This window comes from Felis catus, chromosome D2 (genome assembly GCF_018350175.1).
Source record: "Felis catus isolate Fca126 chromosome D2, F.catus_Fca126_mat1.0, whole genome shotgun sequence".
Lineage (NCBI taxonomy): Eukaryota > Metazoa > Chordata > Mammalia > Carnivora > Felidae > Felis > Felis catus.
In genome coordinates, this window is record NC_058378.1 from 61,069,962 (window position 1) to 61,089,830 (window position 19,869).

At 41.0% G+C, this 19,869-nt stretch overlaps 1 protein-coding gene across 8 annotated transcripts; it reads left to right on the plus strand.

Annotated features, from left to right (window-relative positions):
* Positions 1-845: 845 nt before the first annotated feature.
* BORCS7 (BLOC-1 related complex subunit 7) lies at positions 846-18,895 on the plus strand. 8 transcript variants are annotated; one of them, XR_006587263.1, is made up of 6 exons: positions 855-1,364; positions 8,198-8,337; positions 9,527-9,589; positions 9,702-9,745; positions 10,704-10,724; positions 18,736-18,895. XR_006587263.1 is itself a non-coding variant. In XM_045040621.1 (5 exons), the coding sequence occupies exons 1-5, from the start codon at positions 1,227-1,229 to the stop codon at positions 18,887-18,889; spliced, it is 516 nt and encodes a 171-aa protein (XP_044896556.1). In that variant the 5' UTR covers positions 846-1,226; the 3' UTR covers positions 18,890-18,895. The 8 variants fall into 8 exon arrangements, 6 of the variants coding, with proteins under 6 accessions (XP_044896556.1, XP_023096637.2, XP_023096636.2 ...); XR_002736908.2 differs by lacking the exon at positions 18,736-18,895 and adding an exon at positions 12,499-12,560 and having other exon boundaries at positions 856-1,364; positions 10,704-10,740; XM_045040621.1 differs by lacking the exon at positions 9,702-9,745 and having other exon boundaries at positions 846-1,364.
* The last annotated feature ends 974 nt before the right edge of the window (positions 18,896-19,869 follow it).

Genomic DNA, 19,869 nt, shown 5'->3' on the forward strand with positions numbered 1-19,869 from the left:
TTCATTCTTCTGCATGTCGCTATCCAGTTTTCCCAACACCATTTGCTGAAGAGACTGTCTTTTTTTCCCCATTGGATATTCTTTCCTGCTTTGTCAAAGATTAGTTTACCATATGTTTGTGAGTCCATTTCTGGGTTCTCTGTTCTGTTCCATTGATCTATGTGTCTCTTCTTGTGCCAGTACCATGCTGGTCTTGATGATTACAACTTTGTAATACAGCTTGAAGTCTGGAATTGTGATGCCTCTAGGTTTGGTTTTCGTTTTCAGGATTGCTTTGACTATTTGGCATCTTTTGTGGTTCCACACAAATTTTAGGATTGTTTGTTCTAACTCTGTGAAGAATGCTGGTGTTATTTTGATAGGGGTTGCAAATTGTACACTTTAAAAAACATAGTTCTTGCACATAAATTAAACCTCAGTAAAATTAAGAACAAGAATTAAATGAAAGAGTCAACAGAGACATGAATCTAGACACTTGGAGGAGAAAGTAATGTTGATACTGAGTACAGGTTATTTTGAACGAAATTTGCAGTATAACACCATTTTCATCTTTCCTGCATTAGGTAATAAAGAAATAGAGCTACATGAAACATTTCAGTTATTCATTTCCAAGGTGATGATCAGTTTGCTTTTAATAGAACAAAGAGATCATTTGTCATCAAAAATTACTAGTGATTTTGAGCACTTCCTTCATTTCTAAGCTGTTTACATGGCTCATCCCACAGCCTGGGAGCTCCTCAGAGACAAGGACTGGATCTTTTTTCTCTACCCTCAGCCTAGCACCCAATTTGATATTTAGTGCATGAAATTTTACTAAAGTGGAACTAAATGATCTTAATTCATTCTCATAACCCTTTGGAGACTTGAACATTATTACTTTTTTCTTATTGATAAACACAAGACGCAAAGATTGAGTAATCTGCAGTCACACAACTAAATGGCAGAAGTAGGCCTGTAATCCAGGGCTCCTGATTCTAACCTGTGGATTTACTGAGATTGTCTTCCATCCCCTCCAGAGAGGTGCACCTGGGCCTTGTCTTCCTCAGGTTATCAACTGAGTAGTTTAAATGGATTTAAAGTTAGCGAAGGTCAACCTCCGCTAGGCGCATGCGTTCCTTGCTTTTCCCACGGGGTAAGAGACACCACCTCGCTTCCTTCCGCTTTGCGTTTCTTTTGGCCCCAGCGACTCGCCGTCGCTCGGGAGGAGGCGTTCACTAGATGAAGTGATGGCGACTGGGACGCCAGATTCTCAAGCGCGATTCGGTCAGTCTGTGAAGGGGCTCCTCACAGAGAAGGTGAACACCTGTGGTACGGACGTCATCGCGCTCACTAAGCAGGTGCTGAAGGGCTCCCGAAGCTCCGAGGTGAGCTGAGAGTGGACTTTCCGGCCCGCTACCCCGGGGGCCCCGAGTCTTCCATAGCTGTGGGAAGGGGGATCGCGTTTCCTCCTGGGAATTGTAGGCTGTGAACTGCTCTGCCGAGGAGTAGAGCTCGTTCGCGAAGGGCGCGTGTTGCATTCTGGGGTGTGTAGTCTCAGTGGGATTAGCGTTGTAGGGAGGGAAAGAAATGGGCCGGTGGGAATCCGCTGTAAAGTGGAGATTGCCACAGGGCAGCGGAAAAGGTAGTGGTCCCAGCCAGTTCCTAATTTGTTTCATGGGGTTGTTTCTAGGGAAGGAAGATCTTTCTCTTTCTGCCTCCCAAATTCAGCATGGTTTTGCCCTCAACATCTCACATTCTTTCCACACTTTTGTGGATCGTCTATGGATTTGTTCTTTTCTGATTTGTCTTTCTGGCCACATTCTTGGTTTTCTGTCTCTTAGATTAGCTTTCTCCTTTGCCCCGATTTCCCCTTCATCCTGTAACTGTTTCCATGAATGGAGTCATATGATGACTTTTCACACCAGAAAGTTTTATGTATGTTCACTTTGTATCCAAAAAAAAAAAAAAAAAAAAACAAAAAAAAAACCTATTTGTTGTACTCTTAGATATTCACCCATGAGAAATGAAAATATATGTCCACACAAAGACTTGTACATGTGCGTAGTACCATTATCCGTGATAGCTCCAAACTGGAAACAACCCAAATGTCCATTGATAAGTGAATGGACAAACAAAATGGTTCTGATGGCTCAGCCATTCCACTCCTAGGTTTTTATCCAAGAGAAATGATTACATGTTTCTCATTTTGTTACGCATATAATGTCTTATCTAAGTTCCTGTTTTGGTTTCTTTAAACTGGAACAACATCTTGAATACACCTGTAAAACAATCTGAGTACAAAGTCTTTAGATATTTGTGAATTTCTTCTATAGACCTTTACCATTGTCTTGCTCATAATTAACTCAATAGCAGTGTCTTGACTGCTCATCTTCAAGTATTGCTTATTTTCAACTTAGTTTTCATAATAATAGTAACTGTCTCTTTTAAGTCCTATTTCATCAGTTTCTATATTGTTTTATTAAGTTATGTAATTGTAGTAACAAGCATAATATGGCCAGAAGCTTTTGGACTTGCATATGAATATTCATAGCAGCTTTATTCGTATTAGTTTAGGGTCCAGTAGAATTGCCTTTACAGAATTACCTTTCATTTTATGTCCTTAGCTTTGATTGATAGAGACTACAAGAAACAAGTGTATGAAGAAGCATTTACTAGAATACTATTATTGAAGTCACTGATTTGGTGATCCTGAGTATGTTTTGTGTGAGGTTACACATTATATACTCATTTTAGGATTCAGTATCAGAGGAAAGTCTATCTCTTTTTGAAGAATTGTTATGTTGTCTTTTATCAAATGAGAATTATGGACTTGGGGTGTTTCACTTTTTGCCTTGGTTGCACAGAAGTTCTTACATCAGTTTTAGTGGGAGACACATTTACTTCCTTCTCCTTTTAATGACTTTTACATTCTGTTTTTTTTTTTTTAAAGTGTGTGGGTGTGTATACACACACACACACACACAGACACAATTAGGTATAAATTGCCTTGAATCTTTTTGGAGGAGAAACAAGGTATAAATATATGAGTTTAAAAAATAGTGTTCATAGTTTTTTTTTTAATGTTTATTTTTGAGAGAGAGAGAGAGTGTGAGTGGGGGGGGGGGGGCAGAGACAGGGAGACAAAGAATCTGAAGCAGGCTCCAGGCTTGAGCTGTCAGCACAGAGCCTGACTCAGGACTCGAACCCACCAACTGTGACATCATGACCTGAGCTAAAGTTGGACGCTTAACTGACTGAGCCACCCAGGCGTCCCAATAGTGTTCATAGCTAGCCGCCAGTATGTATTTGATGGCTTGAGCAAATGGCCAAGAAAGAATTCTTGAGATGTCTTTGGTGCAAAAAAAAAGTGATTTTATTAAAGCACGGGGTTAAAGCACGGGGACAGGATGCGTGGGCAGAAAGAGCTGCACTGGGGTTGTGAGGAGATGACTGATAATATACTTTTAAGTTAGTGGGGGTTGGGGAATAGCATAAGTCTCTAAGGAATTTGAAAGCAAGGCTTTCAGGACCTTGAGGGGACAGCTGCTGTTAAGATAAGGTTACTTTTAGTCTTTAATAAAACAAAAACATTAAGCAAGTAAGGTAGCCATGAGTTCTTTGAGCAAGGTCATCCTCTGCATGTTTCAGGTGTCTTATCAGTGGGCTGCAAGCCGAAAGGAGATTTAATTTATGTTACTTTTCTCTTGGCTTGCCAACCACCAGTATGTATTGAACATCCATATTCATCATAATAAACTTAACCATGTGCTGGACATTGCTGTGTTTTATGTAGCTTAATTCATTAAATCTTTATTAACATAGAGGAGGTACTTTTCTTACATAGAGGATACAAAGAGGAATTTAATTTGACCAAGGTTACAGAGTAGCTAGGAAGGGGCAGAACTAGACTGAAACCTAGGCAGACTGGTTCTAGGCCCGCAATCTTGGGCACCACTTCTCATGTGGTAGGAGGTGGTTAAGTGGCCAAAAAGCCATGGTGTCACCATTGACTGCCCTAATGTCACTTGCTCCTTTCTGTTTCTCCTTGTGTGTTTTTCACATGAGATTCTTCCATAGTAGATTTAGAGTGGGTGCTTAGTGAGTGGTGTGGATTGAATTAAACTGAAATCAGTCCCTCTTTCTGTGAGGATTGACTCATCATCTGTCAATTCTCTGACTTTTGCCTTTTATTGGATCTCTTACATGGTACTTACCACATACCATATTGACTTTTCATATAGTTACTTACGTATTTTTGCCATTTCCTTTACTAGATTATAGATAATTTGGAGTATCTTATTGATTTTCTTTTTTTGTCTTTGTTTTTTTTTTTTTTGTAGTATATATCAGTACTGTACTTTATTCCTTTTTAAGACTGAATAATATTGCATTGTATGTATATACCACATTTTGTTTATCCATTCATTTGGTGATAGAGATTTGTGTTATGTCTACCTTTTGACTTTGTGACTATGCTTCAGTATACATGTGCATATAAATATCTATTTGAGACCTTGCTTCCAATTATTCAGGGTATTTACCTAGAATTATAATTACTGGATCATATTCACATGGTAATTTTATGTTTAACTTTTTGAGGAACCACCATGCTGTTTAGCACAGTGTACCATTTTTATCTATCTATCTGTTTATTTTTAGAGAAAGAGAGATAGCACGAGCAGGGGAGAGGGGCAGAGGGAGAGAGAGAGAGAGAGAGAGAGAGAGAGAGAGAGAGAGAGAGAATCTTAAGCAGGCTCCATGCTCAGTGTGGAGCTTGACGTGGGGCTCCATCCCATCACCCTGGGATCGAGAGTTAGAGGCTCAACTGACTGAGCCACTCAGGCACCCCTCATTTTTTATCATAGCCATCCTGATGGGTATAAAGTGGTATTGATTTGCATTTCGCCAGACTAGTGATGTTGAGCGCGGTTCTTGTTCTTATTGGCCATTTGTATGTCTTCTTTGGAGAAATGTCTATGAAGGTCCATTGTCCATTTCAACATTGGATTTTTTATTTGAGTTGTAGGAGTTCTTCATGTATTCTGAATGTTAATCCCTTATCAGATATTATTTGCATATGTTTTCTCCCATTCTGTGAGTTTCCTTTTCATTTTCTTGATAGTGTCTTGAGCTCAGTGAACTGAATCTCCTAGAGAAACAATGTCTTAAGTGTTTACAGTTTATTTTCACAGAACAACCTCTGCTTCTGATTTTTTGGGGTCTAGTGGCAATTGTCTTCTCCAGGAGGGTACTCCTTTCTGTTCCTTAGACTTTCTTCTCCATCTCTTTGATTTGATAGCGATGTAGCCCAAATTGTTTCAGAACCACAGGGCACCTCCTTGGGGTCAGTCCTGAGGGAACGGAAGCTCTTAGTCTCATTGTAGACATGCAGCCTGATTGTCAGTTTCAATCCTTCTTGGCCCTTAGGGCATTGCTTCTCTTTTCAACAGTCTCCATGTGGCTATTTTGTTTGATTCGCTGACAATTTCCACGTGTAAAGCTCTCCTTCCACAGCATTCATGTAATAAATATTTATTGTCTGCTATGTGCCAGGAACTATTCTAGGCATAAGGGAGAGAGTGGTACACAAAACGAGCAGACCCTGTACTTAGTAAGCTTACATTTTAGTGAAGAGACAGATAAACAAATGAACCAAAAACTCAGGTGGTGATAAATATTACGAAGAAAAACTAAGCTGGGAGTAGAGGGTGATGAAAGGGTTTTCCTTAAATAGGGTGATCAGGGAAGGGCTCTCTGAGGAGGGGACATTTGAGCAGACACTTGAATGAAGTCAGGGAGCAAGCCACGTGGACGGCTGGAGGCAGAGCGTTCCAAGTAGAATAAGTAGCAAATGCAAAGGCCTTGAGATGGGAATGTGTGCAGGGTGTGCAAGGAGGCCAGTGTGGCCGGAGCACCAAGTGGGGAAGAACGTGCCAGCCTGTGCCCTCAGCACAATGAATGCATATGACTCTTACGCACCTTCTGTGTGTGCCTGCATGTGTCCTCCAGTCCAGTTGTGTGCTGAGTAAAGGGTCCGGTGTATTTATCCTAAACCTGTGTAAGGTGTATGCCTACTATTGTAACCACATTATTTAATGCAATAATATGGAAAATGATTAACTAGAATGAAAAAAAAAGAGGGATGGTATTGCTATGAAAACTAAGCTGAAAAATCTTGTTGAAGACGAGGAGCTGACAAATAACTCAGTAACAATACTTGCTGAAGGTGAATAGCTAAGATTGCTGTTGAGTTACTTATGAACAAAACAATGGTAACAGCCTAGGGGGAAATACTCAAGACGTTGTTCCACTTTAAAGAAGCCCAAACCGGACATCTTCGATGGTGGGTTATGATGTGTTATGTGCGTGGTTGGTTTATGCAAGAAAATGATGCAGAATGCCCATGGATGCATCTGTCATCAGAGAAGGGGCCTTGGCCTTGCATTGCAACAGCTTCTGCATTCCACGAATCGTTAGTCTCCTCGAGTCTATCTTCTAAATGATCGCTCCTCCCACCCCCTTTAACTGCCACTTCCGTGACCCAGGCTGCTTTCCTTGCTTGCCTAGACTATGGCAGCGTTCTTCCAACCAGTCTCTCTGCCTTCAGTCCCCACTCCACTCCATCCTGCTAGCAACACTTCAAACACAGTAAATCCGATCAGGCTGGATCTTTAGTCTCAGCTTAGAAGTCACTTCTTTTAGGAAGTCCTCCCTGAACTTCTGCCCCTGTAATGGGTCAGACACCCCACCCCCCCATGCTCTCAGGTCCTCTGGTGTTTCCCCATAAGCAGTTACCACAAGGTATTATAGTGCCTGTGTCTTCTTTGTAACACCACATTGTGAGCCCTGTGAGGACAGGGGCTATGTCTCTCCCTGGTGGATCTGAGCACTTTAATAAACATGCGGTGACTGACTGAGTGAATGAATGAGGAAGATTCTGTTCGAACCTTGTCTTTCTGCCATCAGTTTGTCAGTCACTGTCTCCCATCTGTAGGACTTTGGAATTTGCCACTTAAAAGTGGTCATAGGGAGGGAACAGGCACTCTGATACATTGTGGATGGGGATACAAAATGGTATAACCCTAATGGAGGGGAATTTGGCAGTATGCAGCAAAACTAAAACCCTCTGATCCAGCAATCACAGTCATGATTCTGTGAGTCTATCCCAAAGATACTATAGCAAAAAGACACCAAGATATATAAGATATTTTTTGTAATGCTGCTTATAATAGCAAAGACTGGAAATAGCTCCAAAGTCTACCCCAGACGACTAGTTGAATAATCTTACAGTGACATTTCTGTATTTCTTTCTTTATTTACTCACTCACTCACTCACTCACTCACTGACATTTTAGAGAGAGAGCACATGAGCAGGGGAGAGGGGCAGGGGGGAAGAGGGAGAGAATCTCAAACAGGCTCCACGCCCAGTGCAGAGACTGACGCTGGACTTGGTCCCATGATGCTGGGATCATGACCTGAGCCGAGATCAAGAGTTAGATGCTCAACTGACTGAGCCACCCAGGCTCCCGGCTTACAGGGACATCTGTGGAGTGGAGTACTCTGCAGCCGTGGAAGAACCATGCGCAGATGCGGTATATGTTGCTGCAGATCTGTCTCAACATACATTTTCAAGTGAAAATAGCAGGGCAGAGAAGAGTGCATGTAGAAGGTTACATTCTAAGTAAGGAGAGGAGATTATATACATATGTCCACTTTTAAAAAGAAACAATGGGAAGATAAACCCAAAACTAAAACACACACACACACATACACACACATACACACACACACACACACACACACACACATTTTTAAAAAATTGAGTAGGCTCCTTGCCCAGCATGGAACTTGAACTCACAACCCTGAGATCAAGAGTCACATGTTCTACCAACTGAGCCAGCCAGGTGTCCCTAAAAAAAATATTGATGCGTAGGGGAGAGAGAATGGAGAGGGGAAGGGACAGGGATGGAAGGTCTTATTTTACTGCTTTGACTTTAGAAGCACATAAAGGTTTATTAATTTTAAAACAAAAATGGAGATAAATAACAGTTGCTGTGGGGGAAATTATCTGGGAGCTGTAGCAGGGCTGGTGCTTCTGGTGAATTTGAGGTCATTGGTCCACTTTTCATCAGAATCTCTCTGACCCAAGGGAACAGGGACAGTGGGTAGGACACATAGTAGTAGCTCTTCTTATGTGGTTGGACTTAATGTCTTCCAGGAACAGGGTGCGACAATAGGCCAGAAACTTCTGTCGATCTCCTCTTGGCTCTCAGTGCCCACTGAGTCACATCTTTGTAGCCACAGGCCACCCACCCAAATCAGAGCTCAGCTTTTGTGCTGTCAGGGTCCAGCTATCAGGTATGGGAACTCATCAAAATCTGCATCCACATTTATTTCCTTCCTTCCTTCCTTCCTTCCTTCCTTCCTTCCTTCCTTCCTTCCTTCCTTCCTTCCCTCCCCTCCCCTCCCCTCCCCTCCCCTCCCCTCCCCTTCCCTTCCCTTCTTCCCTTCCCTTCTTCCCTTCCCTTCCCTTCCCCTTCCCCTTCCTTCCTTCCCCTACCCTTCTTCTTCCTTCCTTCCTTCCTTCCTTCCTTCCTTCCTTCCTTCCTTCCTTCCTTCCTTCCACTTTCTCTCTCCCTTTTAATTGAAATATAGTTGACATACAATGTTACATTAGTTTCAAGTTTACAACACAGTGATTTGCAACTATGCCTATAGTTGTGCCCACCGTAAGTGTAGTTACATTTTCTCCTTGTCTCTGCCTGGCCTGTCAGCCATCCTTCGTGTGATGCTTTCCCGTTTCAGCCCTGAGCTTCTTGTAAGGCCTTTTTTGTTCTGTGTCTCTCATTCCATTTCTAAACAGCTGTATTCTTTTTTTTTTTTTTTTTATTTTTTTTTTAAAATTTTTTTTTTCAACGTTTATTTATTTTTTGGGGGACAGAGAGAGACAGAGCATGAACAGGGGAGGGGCAGAGAGAGAGGGAGACACAGAATTGGAAACAGGCTCCAGGCTCTGAGCCATCAGCCCAGAGCCTGACGCGGAGCTCGAACTCACAGACCGCGAGATCGTGACCTGGCTGAAGTCGGACGCTTAACCGACTGCGCCACCCAGGCGCCCCTAAACAGCTGTATTCTTATTATCCTTTTTAGCTCTACCCTAGTTGCTGCCCCCTCACTCCACCCCACATCTCAGATTTGTCTCTAAGAAACCAAAAGGTTAAGTTCTCACTGGGCCCGTGGAGCCAGAGTTTTCTTTGCAGGTTTCTTTCAGCACTTGGCTAAGAAGGTACGTGAGGAGCTCTGCAGTTCTGGAGCTCTTGAACTCAGAGGTGGAAAAGAGGTGGAGCCCAGGCCACAATGGCCAGAGTGACCGTGAAGTTGGATTTTCAGCGTGAACAAATGGAAAATTATCCTCTGTTACATTTGGAGTTTTTGTAATTGTGGGGGGCGGGGAAGGGGAGGAGAGAGGGCGGCGGTGTAACAGCTGCGGAGAGAAGATGACAGGAAGTTGGGAGATTTTGATTACCACTTTATTTTTGTCTTCCAGCTGCTGGGTCAGGCAGCCCGCAACATGGTACTACAGGAAGATGCCATCTTGCACTCAGAAGATGTAAGAAACACTTCCGTTTATGATTTGGGTTTTATATACATAATTTGTGTGGCTACAGGAAATGGAATGTATGTATTTCTCTTTTTGTATGTGTTGTTGTTTTTTAATGCAGAGTTTAAGGAAAATGGCTATCATAACAACACATCTCCAATACCAGTGAGTATGCCCTCTCCAGTGACTACTTGCCACAAAATCATTATCCTCAGGCTGCCCCCTGTGGCCTTTGTTCTTCAGCACATTTTCCTGTGAAGGCAGGAGTAAAAGTGGGCTTAGTCAAGGATGAGCTCCTTCTGGAAAAGATGGCTGAGACTGCAGAAGAGGTTGGGGTGTGGGGTGAGATCAAGAACAGGAACTACCTCTGGTGAGCCTCTCTGTATCTCTTTGAGGGCTCCTCAGAGGGAGAGACTGTAAGCCCCCCGAGGGCAGGGCCCACACCAGGACCACGTTAGCACGGTGCCTGGCACCCAATGGACACCGAGTCGGTATTTGTTGACTACCTGTGCCCAAGTTCTCTCCTGGGGAGTCTGCTCTTGCACTAGGGGATCAAGTGTAACTCTGACCTGTATCCCATAGTCTCACGTATGACCCAGCCCCGGCTACATATAAATGATCCCGGAGACGTTGAAATGTAGAGAACCCCTTCTCTGTTGTAATTTTGGATAAAATTATAGTTAGCTTTTCGTCATATTAAATTTTGCTTTATATTTTATATAGTTGATATTATACTTATGTACCTGCTGTACGGTTAAGAGTTTAACCCTTGATATTTAGACAGCTAAATGTTCGTTCTCGGGGTGTGCGCATATCAGGTGTGTGACCACTAGGTTGCACATTGCGGACTGAACGTGAGCCATGCACGTGCATGGTTTTTGCACCACCTCCCTTGATCTGATAGGGTATCGTTACCTGTTTAGGTTTAGAATCCTTCTTTTTAGCAACCCTGCACTCAGATGTTGAACAGAGCTTCAAGAACACAGTCTTAGGCTAGAATGAACAGAAATCCAGAATGTGACAGAAGCTGGAGATTTATTCTGCCTGTGTATATCTAGCCAGAAGTTGCACTAGTCTTCTGAGATTATTTATGTTTATTTTCCTCTTTCCTTTTCTGATTTAGGCAAGAAGCTATTCAGAAGAAGTAAGTAACCCCAAAGGGAGGGGACTTGGGAGCAGGGAGCAGCAACTAAAGCAGGCTGCAGGGAATTCTACTTGCGGGCTGAGGATCAGTGTGAAACTGTGGTTGACATATGCTCTTAAATTGACATACGCTCTGGGATAGCTTATTCGGGGTATAAAGAAGACAGTACAGTTGACCTTTGAACAATATAGGTTTGAATTACACAGTTCCACTTATGCACAGATTTTTTTTTTATAAATACAATATAGTATTGTAAATGTATTTTCTCTTATGATTTTCTTTTTTTTTTAAATATTATTTTTATTTTGTGTGTGAGAGAGAGAGAGAGCAAGTGTGCCAGCGGGGGGAAGAGCAGAGGGAGAGGGAGGGAGAGACTCTTAAGCAGGCTCTCCATGAACACAGAGCCTGACTCAGGGCTCGATCTCTGTCATGAGATCATGACCTGAGCTGAAACCAAGAGTCAGATGCTTAACCGACTGAGCCACCCAGGTGCCCTGTCTTCCTTATGATTTCCTTCCATCCTTCCTTCCTTCCTTCCTTCCTTCCTTCCTTCCTTCCTTCCTTCCTTCCTTCCTTTTTCTTTCTTTCTTTCTTTCTTTCTTTCTTTCTTTCTTTCTTTCTTTCTTTCTTTCTTTCTTTCTTTCTTTCTTTCTTTCTCTTTCTTATTCTTCCTTCCTCTTCCTTCCTTCCTTCCTTCCTTTCTTTCCTTCTTTCCTTCTTTCCTTCTTTCATTCATTTATTTTTTTTTTAATTTTTTTTTTCAACGTTTATTTATTTTTGGGACAGAGAGAGACAGAGCATGAACGGGGGAGGGGCAGAGAGAGAGGGAGACACAGAATCGGAAACAGGCTCCAGGCTCTGAGCCATCAGCCCAGAGCCTGACGCGGGGCTCGAACTCACGGACTGTGAGATCGTGACCTGGCTGAAGTCGGACGCTTAACTGACTGCGCCACCCAGGCGCCCCTCATTCATTTATTTTTGAGGGAGAGGCAGAGAGAGAGAAAAGAGAGAATCCCAGGCAGGCTCTGCACTCTCAGCTCAGAACTCACGAGATGTCAGATCGTGACCTGAGCTGAAATCAAGAGTCGGATGCTTAACTAACTGAGCCACCTACACATCCCCTTATGATTGTCTTAATAACATTTTTTCTCTAGCTTACTTTATTATAACAGTGTAGTATATAATACATATACAACATATGTGTTAATTGACTGTTTCTGTTACCAGTACGGCTTCTGGTCCACAATAGGCTATTAGTAGTTAAGTTTTGGGGGAGTCGGGTTATATACTGATTTTGACTGTGCAGGATATCAGCGCCTATATATCCCCTATGTTGTTCAAGGGTCGACTGTATATTTCAAAGGTATACAGTAGGTTAGTTCACTGCTAGTAAAGGCTTTCTAAAAATTACAACGTGTAGAAGCCACCCTTAATGAATAGAAAACCTTCTACATTGATAATATTCATTAAGTAAATTAAATGTGCTGAAGTCAGTAAACAGTCTTGTTTTTTTGAGTGGATTAAATCTGTCCCTTATAACATTGGTTATCTCTAACTGGTTTTACAAACCCTTTTTTTTTCTTTTCTTTTCTTTTCTTTTTTTTTTTTTTTTTTACAAACCTTTTTTTCATAGTTTAAACTTCTGGGACCCTAGAGGACCAATATAAATTTTGATTTAGCTTCGGGAGTGCTTCTGTGTTAAAGTACAAACTGAACAAAGAGAGGTCTTTATTGCTCATTCCAGATAAACCTTTTTCTCTTTTCTAATTTCTAGTGTTGAGCAGTCTTCTGATCTACAGGACCAGCTGAATCATCTGCTGAAATAGTGCAGCTTGTAAGGGGGCAAAAGCACTTCTGTGCCGACACTGAGAAGGAAATCTTTTACTTAACCACTGTGCTATGGGTTTGACTTTCCATTTTCTTCTCCAAAAGTTAAGTTAGAACAGATTTGTGATGGTGTATAATTCCTCCTGGAAGAAGCTAGGTGGTTGAATTTTGGAAGTACTTCTTGAAGCAGAGTAACCCATGGTCTTATTGAATTTTTTAATTGCTCTGTTTAGTTTGATGTTAAAGTAAAATTAAAAGAGGTCTTAGTTTTTCCCCTAGAATTTTCATATGTCAAAAGCCACATCAACTAAATATGATCCTTAAGCAAATACTGAATAATGTTTTAAATTCAGAATTAGGGATTCTGTTGTGAAAACATAGGACTAATTAATATTCTTTTTTAAAGACTTTTTTTCTTTTAATCATACATTCAGAAATGGTAATAGGTAATACCTGTTCTTTCCCTTCCCTTCCCTTCCCTTCCCTTCCCTTCCCTTCCCTTCCCTTCCCTTCCCTTCCCACTCAGAGGAAATATTTATTTTATTCATTGTAGCAAATTCCTGAAAGAAAGGTAGGCAAATGGTATCATATCTGGCCAGCTGCAGTCTCCTCCCTTGACTTGTATTCCTAGAGTTTCTTTGTTATTACTTTTGATTAATTGGCGTTGGGTTCATGTAAAAATTTTGCTAGTCATCAGCAAATTCACTTGTAGAACATTACTGCCAAATGCAAAGGCAGTTGAATTACTGGGAATGATTGCAGCATAGGGTCCTGCCATGGTGAAAACCTTATGTTTTCAGATACTTACCCATGTTTATTTAACTCATCTTACTAAAAGGCATTGCCTTTGAATGTCTTTGCTTTGTTTGAATTTTAAATGGGACTCTATCATGTTCTAGTTAGTTCTTCACTAAGGAATTGGGAGAAAGCTGACAGGAAACTGGTGTCTTCACTAAAAGAAAAAAAAAGCAAATAAGAGTCCAATTTAATTCATATTGTATATCGAGCCAGCTAATCATATTAGACTGTATTTATTCCTCATTTTACCTATACACATTAATTTAAAGTAAAAGAAAAAAAACTAGATATGAAGGAATTCAGTTATGCTATTCATTCTGTAAACACTCATTACAATTATTAAATGTAAATGGGCTCAGTTCACCTTCAAAAAGAAGGGTCATAAATTTCCAGCAAATGTCATGTTAAGAGTAAAACATTTGAGGGGTGCCTGGGTGGCTCAGTTGGTTGAGCATCTGACTCTTGATTTTGGCTCAGGTTTAATCTCATGGTTCATAGAATAGAGCCAACACTGCGAGCCTGCTTGGAATTATCTGTCTCCCTCTCTCTCTGTCCCTGCCCTGTTCCCTCTCTCTTCCTCAAAAATAAATACATTAAAAAAAAAGAGTAAGACATTTGAAGCATTATTGGAGGATGTTACCAACACTGTTTCTATTCAACATTTTGCTGGAGGCCGTATCTAGTGCAGAAATTAAAAATAAATATGGGGCACCTGGGTGGCTCAGTTGGTTCAGCGTCAGACTTCGGCTCAGGCCATGATCTCGTGGTGAGTTTGAGCCCCGTGTCGGGCTCTGTGCTGACAGCTCAGAGCCTGGAGCCTGCTTTGGATTCTGTGTCTTCCTTTCTCTGTCCCTCGCCTGCTCACACACTGTCTCTCTCTGTCTCAAAAATAAACATTAAAAATTTATTTTATTTTATTTTATTAATTAATTAATTTTTCAATATATGAAATTTATTGTCAAATTGGTTTCCATACAACACCCAGTGCTCATCCCAAAAGGTGCCCTCCTCAATACCCATCACCCACCCTCCCCTCCCTCCCACCTCCCATCAACCCTCAGTTTGTTCTCAGTTTTTAAGAGTCTCTTATGCTTTGGCTCTCTCCCACTCTAACCTCTTTTTTTTTTTTTTTCCTTCCTCTCCCCCATGGGTTTCTGTTAAATTTCTCAGGATCCACATAAGAGTGAAACCATATGGTATCTGTCTTTCTCTGTATGGCTTATTTCACTTAGCATCACACTCTCCAGTTCCATCCACGTTGCTACAAAGGGCCATATTTCATTCTTTCTCATGGCCACGTAGTACTCCATTGTATATATAAACCACAATTTCTTTATCCATTCATCAGTTGAAGGACATTTAGGCTCTTTCCATAATTTGGCTATTGTTGAGAGTGCTGCTATAAACATTGGGGTACAAGTGGCCCTATGCATCAGTACTCCTGTATCCCTTGGGTAAATTCCTATATTTTTTTATTTTTTAAGGTTTATTCATCTTTCAGAGACAGAGAGACAGAACGTGAGTGGGGGGAGGGGCAGAGAGAGAGACACAGAATCCGAAACAGGCTCCAGGCGCTGAGCTGTCAGCAGAGTCCGACCTGGCGCCCGAACTCACGGACGGCGAGATCATGACCTGAGCTGAAGTCAGATGCTTGACCGACTGAGCCACCCAGGCGCCCCCCACCCCCCGCCAAAATTTTTTTTAAATCTCGGGTATAGAGAATATGTTGGAGGATAATATTTTTTAAATAGTGAAAACTCAAATTCTATGCGAGAAAATTTATGTGATGATACCTAAGCTGTGCTGTAAAGTAAGAAAATGATGCTTTATAGCTCTACTTTAGGGATAAGGGTGGAAATGTTGTTTTTTTTTTTTTAAGAGGTTTGTGGTTAGAACTTAGAGAGGAAATCAAAATGGAATAAGAAAACCAAGCATGCATGATAAAAAATTTGAAAAATGTATGTCATTAATTGATGCTTATAGATTAAATTGCTAAAGTATCGGGGCACCTGGCTGGCTCAGTGACTGGAGCATGCGACTCTTGACCTCGAGGTTGTAAGGCTGAGCCTTACATTGGGTGTGGAGACTACTTAAAAATAAAATCTTAAAAAAAATTAAATTGGGAAAGTATCAGCTCAATCATAAAAGTACAAATTAGTAAATTTATTATTGGATGGGAGGTACATAGAATACATCAATTAGATTGTAAACGCATGATTTATCAGCTTGATGCTAAAAATTTGATTACTAGTATCAAAATGTCTGGTTCCTTATAAAGCTGTAATATTACAAAACTGACACTTAAAAGAGAATATGTCCGGGGGCACCTGGCTGGGTCAGTTGGCAGAGCGTGCGACTCTTGATCTTGGGGTTGTGAGTCTGAGTCCCACACTGGGACCAGAGCTTACTTAAAAAATTTTTAAAAAGAAAAAAAAGTCATTTGCTAGTGATAGCTTTCCTGAGACTTTTCCAAACTATCAAAGAACTTCCATATACTGCCAAAGTATAGAAAATGATAGTAAGATACTCAGTTCATTTGCTGAAGTAAATATGACTTTCGTTTTTATGTTAATTTATTTTTAAAGGTTTTATTTTTAAGTAGTCTCTACACCCAGCGTAAGGTTCCAACCTACAATCCTGAGGTCAAGAGTCACATGCTCTATCAACTGAGGCAGCCAGGTGCCACTATGACTTTCAATTTTAAAAATTTAAGTAAAATAGGGGCGCCTGGGTGGCTCAGTCGGTTGAGCGTCCGACTGCGGCTCAGGTCATGATCTCTTGGTTTGTGAGTTTGAGCCCCGCGTCGGGCTCTGTGCTGACAGTTCAGAGACTGGAGCCTGCTTCGGATTCGTGTCTCCCTCTCTCTCTGCTCCTAACCCACTTGCATTCTGTCTCTGCCTCTCTCAAAAATAAATAAACATTAAGAAATTTAAAAAAATAATAAAATAAGAAAATTTGGGAGATTCTTATTTATGAACATCGATGCAAAAATCCTAATAATATCTCAGAAAAATTGAACAGAGAAATATCTTTGAAAAAATTGCTAAGATAATTCCAGAATTATGAAGTTGATGTAACAGCTGCAAGACACATTACATTAATAAGAAACATTAAATCGTATATCGCTGTAATATACACCAAAAAGGCATTGGAAAAAATTAACTTCTATTTCTAATTAAAACTATATAAAATTTTTTTTCTCTCCAAAGAGTTCTTTCTAATGAACCAACATGTAGTATTTGGTGAAGAAGAATCACAGAACCCCAGAATCTTAGAGCTGTACAGGTCCTCAAAAGTGATTGAATTCAGCCCCAGGTTTTACAAATGAAAAACATGACCGGGGACAGGAAATGATTCACCCAAAGTCACCGAGTTTGGTGATCGGCCTTTTGAGTACTAGTCTAGCTCTATCATAATCTGCTACTTTCCTTATAAATAGAAACAAGAGTGCTACTTGTCATTTCTAGTATTTAACATAATACAAAGGAAAGCATGTTGGAAGTACTTTACCATTTACCCCTGCAGTTGCATTTCTAGCAAGTAAACATCCAATTTTGGGGAAGCCTTTACTGAGGGATGCTGGCCATTTTGAAAATCTGCCTCTCTGGACCATTCTGTAATCGTCAGACGAGTAACTTCCAAGGTGGGGTATGTGGAGGTATGTGCAAGGCCGTCCTTGGAGGCAAGGGAAGAAAATACAGAAATGTCTATGTATGTTTACTTTTTATCTTAAGAAACCTAGCTTTTGCTAATATTTAAAATATGGCTTGATATGAGAGGTCTGATTTCATCTCCATAACATACTAATCTACACTAGGCCTCTTACTTAGCAGGGGTGATATTAAAAAACAAAGAAACAAAAAAGAACTGTGGCTGATGCCCTGACCAATCAGAATGAACTATGGCTGCAAGCACTCTGTCCCAAATCAGTGCTGCACCCTAGATACCTGAGGGAAAATTGGGAATAACCCAATTTAAGTTGATGGCGGTTTGCTTTCTTGTGATTTATCTGTGTGTGGTGAAGTGGATTTAAGGTTTATCAGATGATTCTTGTAAATAACCATAAGTTGAAGATAATACATTAAAGTACTGTGAGTGAACAAGTGGAAAATGGTAAAGCCCTTTCCTCAACTCCCATTAATCTGTTCCTTCAAGATAAAGAGGGCATTTTAACAATGAGTGAGAAAGCGACTGCTTTCCCTAAAGGGGCTCATTTTATGGAGACCGTATATTGAAAACTAATATTTGAGTGTTTTTACCGTTACATGAGTGCCAAGAAACTGACACCTACAGAAACAATCATTTTTACACACTTAATAGTTGGAAATATTCTAAGCTATAAAAATATTCCAACAAGGATCGTTTTCACGGGTTTAATTTGTTAAAAATGTCAAAATACAACACTTTCCTATTAATATTTAACAACAACTAATTGACATCAGGGAGACTGTTATTAGCACAAGAGATTGAAAAATGAGTATAACATGGTAAATGTTCAGTTGAGATCTCCGTATCTCCTTACTATCCTAATGAATAGAAATGCTTGTTACAACCACAAAAGGAGGTGAGATAGGCGAATACCTTGGGCAACATGATGGTTGGGGTGCCGAGACCTGCACAGTAGAAAATCTGCTTGTAACTTTTGACTCCCCAAGAACTTAACTACTAATAGCCTACTATTGACCAGAAGCCTTATCAATAATGTAAACAATTACCACGTATTTTATCTTATATGTATTATATACTGTATTTACAATGAAGTAAGCTAGAGAAAAAAGAAGATGTTATTAAAGTTACAAGAGAGTGGTGCCTGGTTGGCTTAATCAGTTAAGTGTCTGACTTCAGCTCAAGTCATGGTCTCATGGTTCTTGACTTTGAGCCCTGCATCGGGCTCTCTGCTGTCGGCACAGAGCCTGCTTCGGATCCTTTGTCCCACTCTCTCTCTGCCCCTCCACCTGCTCTCAAAAATAAACATTAAAAAAAAATTGCAAGAGAGAAAATACGTTTACATACTGTACTTACCAAGAAAATCTACATAGAGGTGGACCACGCAGTTCAAACTCATTGTTGTTCAATATAGGGGAGGAAGAAAAAACTTTCTTCAGGATGGAATAACAATACTGGGGAAACACAAGTGCATTGACTAAAAATGACTAGAGGTTAAAATGCACTTAGAAAAGTTGTTTTCCTAAATATGATACAAAACAGAACTGCTACGTACATGATGATTCCATGGCATTCTGGAAAAGGAGGGAGAAAACAATTGTGGTTGTTTAGGAGCTGGTGGGGAGGGGAGGGGATTTACTACAAAGGGGCACAAAGATATTTTTGGGGTGAGGGGTGCCTGGGTGTCTGTCTCGGTTAAGCATCTGACTCTTGTTTTCAGCTCAGGTCATGATCTCACAGTTCATGAGATCAAGCCCCTCGACGGGCTCTGCGCTGAGAGCATGCAGCCTGCTTGGGATCCTCCCTCTTTGCCGCTCCCACACTTGCATATTCACACACTCTCTCTCTCTCTCAAAATAAATAAGTATTTTTAAAAAGTCTTGGGTGTGAGAGTCTTGATTGTCATGTGTATGTCAGAACTCACAGAACTGTATGCTAGAGAAAGTTGAATTTTTTTTTAATTTTTTTTTCAACGTTTTTATTTATTTTTGGGACAGAGAGAGACAGAGCATGAACGGGGGAGGAGCAGAGAGAGAGGGAGACACAGAATCGGAAACAGGCTCCAGGCTCTGAGCCATCAGCCCAGAGCACGACGCGGGGCTTGAACTCACGGACAGCGAGATCGTGACCTGGCTGAAGTCGGACGCTTAACCGACTGCGCCACCCAGGCGCCCTGAGAAAGTTGAATTTTACTGAATGTAAATTATATCTCAATAAACCTGACTTTCAAAACAGATTGAGAATAATCTGTCTAAAAAATGGGTAGAGTACCTGAACAGACGTTTCTCCAAAGAAAGCATACAGATGGCCAACAGACACATGAAAAGGTGCTCATCCTGACGCATCATTAGGGAAATGCAAATCAAAACCAAAATGAGGGGCACCTGGGTGGCTCAGTCAGTTAAGCATCTGACTTCGACTCAGGTCATGATCTCGTGGCTTGTGGGTTCAAGCCCCGCATCAGGCTCTGTGCTGACAGCTCAGAGCCTGGAACCTGCTTTGGATTCTGTGTCTCCCTCTCTCTCTCTGTCCCTCCCCTGCTCACACCATCTCTATCGCTCAAGAACAAATAAACATTAAAAAATATATACATAAAAAAACCAACACAAGGAGACACTATCTCACACCAGTCAGAATGACTAATATCAAAAGAACAAGAAATGACAAGTGCGGGCAAGGATGTGGAGAGAAGGAAACCCTCATGCAATGTTGGTGGGAATGTAAATTGGTGCAGCCACTGTGGAAAATAGTATGGGAGTTCCTCAAAAAATTAAAAATAGAAATACCATGTAATCTAGTAATGCCACTGCTGGGTATTTACCCAAAGGAAATGAAAACTAATTTGAGAAGACGC

Excerpts from the sequence above, each read along its gene's own strand:
- BORCS7 (XM_045040621.1), top strand. The coding sequence starts at position 1,227 with ATGGCGACTGGGACGCCAGATTCTCAAGCGCGATTCGGTCAGTCTGTG. Across the intron at positions 1,365-8,197 it reads AGGGCTCCCGAAGCTCCGAG|GAACAGGGTGCGACAATAGG; the intron begins GTGAGCTGAGAG and ends AATGTCTTCCAG. Across the intron at positions 8,338-9,526 it reads TGTCAGGGTCCAGCTATCAG|CTGCTGGGTCAGGCAGCCCG; the intron begins GTATGGGAACTC and ends TTTGTCTTCCAG.